Genomic DNA, 2,292 nt, shown 5'->3' with positions numbered 1-2,292 from the left:
TCATGACATTATCTTTCATTGTTGGATGTTCATGATCCATGTCTACTATTTATATTGATCTTGTCGGCCCTTAAAGATAATAAGGAAGGTTAGATAAAATGTACGTTGGTGCTCGGCAAGTATGGCCCGGGTGCTAGTCATGACCCTCCAGTTGGGTCGTGACAAACTTGGTATCAGAGCAAGTCTGTCCTAGGGGTTGTCTATGAGCCGTGTCTAGTAGAGTTTTGATTATGGATGTGTAGCGCGCCACATTTATAATCAGGAGGCTACGTGACATCTAGGGTTGTTACTTTCTTCCTGAATCTAGATCGTGCGTAGAGATCATGACTCCGTACTTACCAGTTTTTGGGGATTTACTTTAGATTAGCAGTTTTATTGTATTGAGAACTCAGACTTATGCTATTTCTATAAATTTCATTATTCTATTGCCTTTGTTATCAAGTTTTATCTTGCCTAGCCGGTGTGTTAGGCGCCATCACGGCGGGTGGGGATTTTGGGTAGTGACAAATTAGTATCAAAGCCCTAGGTTCATAGGTATTACTAGTCATGAGCGGGTTTAGTAGAGTCTTGCATCTCGATGCAGAGATGTTTAAACTTATCTTCGAGAGGCTACTGAATCATTAGGAAAACTTAAGTTTCTTGTATTCTTGTCATGCGAGTTTATTGATTCCGGAAACTAAACTTCTATTATTCTATTCTCTCATAGATGGTGAGGACATGTGCTACTGGATCAGGTGGACGGCCACCAGTACCACTAGCTAGGGCTGCGAGAGGCCGGGGCTGCGGTAGAGGCCGAGGTGCAGCTTGTACAATAGCTATAACAGCAGCCATGGAGCCACAAGTTGCTCCATCTCAGGAGCAGATACCAGATATGGTTGAGCCGGTGGGACCAGCTCAATCACGAGCTGTGCCCAATGTAATTCCAGGCCTTTAGGAGGCTCTGGCCCTAATATTGACTGTATGCAGTAGCCTTGCTCAGGCGGTTTCAATTCTGGCCGCACCAGCAACTTCTTAGGCTAGTGGAGGTACTCAAGCTCCGGCCGCCCATACTCCTAAGCAGGTAGTTTAGAGACTTCAGACACCGGGGGTACTACCAGCCTAGCAATTTGCAGTGGCTCAGGACCCAGTTGGTCCACCTATGAGTGACGAGGAGCAGAAGAGACTAGAGCGATTTGGGAGGCTCAGGCCTCTAGAGTTCAGTAGGGCTGAGTCGGAGGATGATCCGGATTTCTTAGACAGATGCCAGTGGATCCTTCACACACCGAGCATTATGGAGACTAGTGGAGTCTTATTTACTACTTTATAGCTATCGGGGGCAGCCTTCAGATGGTGGAAGGCCTTTGAGTTAAGTAGGCTAGCCGGCACTGCACCACTTACGTTGCATGAGTTCTCAGTTCTCGTCTTAGAGAAGTTTGTTCCACAGACTCACAGAAAGGAGTTGCGTAGGCAGTTTGAGCTGCTAGACTAGGAGGGTATATTCGTGACCCAGTATGAGATGAGATTTTTAGAGTTGGCTCATTATGCAATATGGTTAGTTCCAACTAAGAGGGAGAGGATTGGGAGGTTCATTGATGGCCTCAACTATGGACTACATTTCATCATGACTCGGGAGATTGTATCAGGTTCTAAGTTTGATGATGTGGTTGATAGTGCTAGGCGTCTCGAGCAAGTTTGCAGCGAAGAGCGCGAGGAGAAGAAGGCCAAGAGGCCTCGTGGTTGGGGTGGTTTTAGTGGTGTTTCTTCAATAGGACAGTCCCATCGCAATAGGGGTCATCCTTATAGGCTCGCTCACATGGCTTATCAGGTTCATGGTGGTGCATCAGTTAGCCATGGCTTCTATAGTGCTCTTTCGGGTCAGTCATCATTCAATGCATTACCAACACCATAGTTCTTACCATGCTTCATCCTCCCAGGTTTCTACATGCAGTTCCTCGGCTTATCAGGGTCGGCAGCTCCGTCAGAGGAGCGATTGTTTCGAGTACGGGGACTTGAATTACCTCAAGATGGAATGCCCTACATTGTTGAGTAGTGTTCCACATCAGAGTTCTCAGCCGATGATACCAGCTTCAGTAGCTACACCACCTGCTCAGCCATCTTGGGTAGGGCTCAGGCAACTAGAGGTCTCCCTAGATGAGGAGGACGATCAGGTAGCGGTCAAGCTCGATGCTATGCTTTTCCCGCCAGGCCGGAGGCCGTTGCTTCGAACGCTGTGATCACATGTATTGTTTTAGTGTGCCACAGGGATGCCTCCATATTATTTGACCCTAGTTCCACTTATTCATATGTATCATT

At 47.2% G+C, this 2,292-nt stretch overlaps 1 protein-coding gene across 1 annotated transcript; it reads left to right on the top strand.

Moving 5' to 3' along the window:
- Positions 1-1,495: 1,495 nt before the first annotated feature.
- Positions 1,496-1,888, top strand: LOC138910221 (uncharacterized). The gene has a single exon (XM_070201447.1). It carries the CDS (start codon positions 1,496-1,498, stop codon positions 1,886-1,888), a length of 393 nt encoding a protein of 130 aa, XP_070057548.1.
- The last annotated feature ends 404 nt before the right edge of the window (positions 1,889-2,292 follow it).

The sequence above is a fragment of the Nicotiana tomentosiformis genome, chromosome 1 (genome assembly GCF_000390325.3).
Source record: "Nicotiana tomentosiformis chromosome 1, ASM39032v3, whole genome shotgun sequence".
In the NCBI taxonomy this organism is placed as follows: domain Eukaryota; kingdom Viridiplantae; phylum Streptophyta; class Magnoliopsida; order Solanales; family Solanaceae; genus Nicotiana; species Nicotiana tomentosiformis.
This window is presented reverse-complemented; position numbering and strand designations above follow the sequence as displayed.